Genomic DNA, 2,278 nt, shown 5'->3' on the forward strand with positions numbered 1-2,278 from the left:
CTCTACATCGCAGCGTCTGGGTTTCCGAGCCCTGTCACAGTTGGGTGATGAGGCAGATGCACAAGGATTAACTTCGCTCGCTCAACAAGCAAAAGCAATTTTGTCCTTCACGGAGAAGTTACCACGACAAGCTCAACGAAAGGGACTCACGACTGGCGATGAATTCCAGAACCAACCTTTTTCTATTCACGACGAGCTTCTACCTGGTGTTAAAGCTCAAGGCGGTGCACTTGATGACCCCTTCTCCGATTTCAGGGCACCTGACGGAGCTATAGCATCGGCAAACAAAGCGTTAGAGGACCCCTTCGCCGATCCTATAGAATGTGCAACAACATCTGATGTTTTCAATTGGAATAGTGCTACTAGTACTACGAGTAAAGTTACTGCTACAGTTTCGACTTCTATAACCGACCTCCAGATACCAGCAGACCATTCTTTCGGCGACAGCACTTGGTATAACCCAACAGCATTCAACGAAACTAAAACCGAAGCATTCGGAGAATCATCACAGTTCTCAGCCTGGGGAGACGAACGCAATATTCAAAACATCCCCCCGCAGCGTACTATTCAAGAAACATTATTTGGGAATTTTACAGCGTCTGAAACTACATCGTTTGTGATGCTGATGCTAAACTTGAATACTAGGCAGGGACTTTGCAATAGAACGCGACTGAGAGTGACCCAACTGCGTCGCAACTTCCTTGAAGCCATTTACATGACGGGTCCACGAGCAGGACGTCGTGTGCTAATTCCACGCATTACGCTGATCACCAAGGATTCTGGATTGCCTTTTGAAATAAGGCGGAAACAATTTCCTTTGCAGGTCGCCTTTGCGATGACGATTAACAAGTCCCAGGGCCAGTCCATCCACCATGTCGGTGTGTATCTCCCTGAACCAGTATTCTCACAAGGGCAACTTTACGTAGCGATATCTCGAATTACATCACGCAAAAACATCAAGCTTCTTCTCTGTGACCCCACCACGTTGGGATCTAGTAATACTTACACGAAGAATATCATTTACAGGGAAATCGTAGGTTAAAATGGCTACAATGCAATACATTTTTCGAAATTTAAAAATTTCCGCCGAGCGAAGCGAGGCGGGTGCCCTGCCAGCTCGGCTTAACACTGTTCATAGAGCCCCGCTTAGCGGGCTCCGCTCGGCTTGTCAGCTTTGATAGGTGGCTTCCCACAGCGTTGCAGAAAGAAGCAAGAAAATAGAATTCCTTTTCGCGTAGGGTTCGAATCATACTACGACTTATGAAGCGTTTGTTATTAGTATTAGGGCACGATACTATCATTAAATATTTGTAAATAGTGTATACAGTATAATGCATGAGAAAATAAATTATCGTGCAGCTATAATTATATACATATGTATGATTCTAAAGCAACAAGTTTTGAATTTTATCGAAAAGGAGGGCACTGGAGCGATTCCTGCAGATATGCAGGTGGCTACGATAATACGGTGTGCATTAAACGTATAGATTGCACTAACCAACGTGGAGGTTTAAACATTATAGAGATTGCTCAAAAGTGGTCAATAATTTGTACGATAATTTAGGGTAATCGTTCAATAAAAAAGCGGAGGCGGTATAAATCTTAACAAGCGCGACCATACATAAATTACCGCAGCGTAGCGGCGGCGTTCGGCTAGTTTGGTCGAGTAATCTGACACGGAGGGAGTACATAGTATCCTGGAAGGTCAGCTAAAAGCTGGGCGGAAAGCCTCGCCAACTTTAATTCGGCCAGGCGCAAATGTCGCCTGGCCCTCTAACAACCTTCACTCACCCAAGGACATTTTGTTATTTGAAATTTCAATATTTTTGGTTTAAATTTCGAAAAAGTACTATTGAACGAGTTAAAAAAATTACGAGTTTGTGTAAAGAGTTAATAAGTCGTTAGCTACAACTTGCTGCTTCATCGACCGATATAGAAATTCAGTGTACTTACATCCTGTTGGGTGTAATATCTAAGCCGTGTTTCTTGAAGGAATCATAAAGTAGTAATGTTGGTTGACTATTGTATTCGCTCAAATCGTAGTTTTTATAATAACATGAGTGGTCAGATAGGTTCTATGGGACCTGTGTGTTATTTTTAGCGATTCTTTCAAGTATTCACCTTTACAAGTTAATGTTCAAGAGCGAAAATGTGGTTATGTTTGAAAGCTAGAACTGAAAGCGTCGTTTTCCATCGCCAAGCTTTCGTGCATTTGATATTGCCCAGAATCATTATAATAATTGAATTTTCCTCAGCGTCCTGTACAATGTATCAATCT

General features: G+C 42.7%; 1 protein-coding gene across 1 annotated transcript; it reads left to right on the top strand.

Annotated features, from left to right (window-relative positions):
- The first annotated feature begins 70 nt into the window (after positions 1 to 70).
- PPTG_23596 (hypothetical protein) lies at positions 71 to 501 on the top strand. The gene has a single exon (XM_008911949.1). The coding sequence runs from the start codon at positions 159 to 161 to the stop codon at positions 273 to 275; it is 117 nt and encodes a 38-aa protein (XP_008910197.1). The 5' UTR covers positions 71 to 158; the 3' UTR covers positions 276 to 501.
- Positions 502 to 2,278: the final 1,777 nt, after the last annotated feature.

This window comes from Phytophthora parasitica (assembly GCF_000247585.1).
Source record: "Phytophthora parasitica INRA-310 unplaced genomic scaffold supercont2.44, whole genome shotgun sequence".
Lineage (NCBI taxonomy): Eukaryota > Oomycota > Peronosporomycetes > Peronosporales > Peronosporaceae > Phytophthora > Phytophthora nicotianae.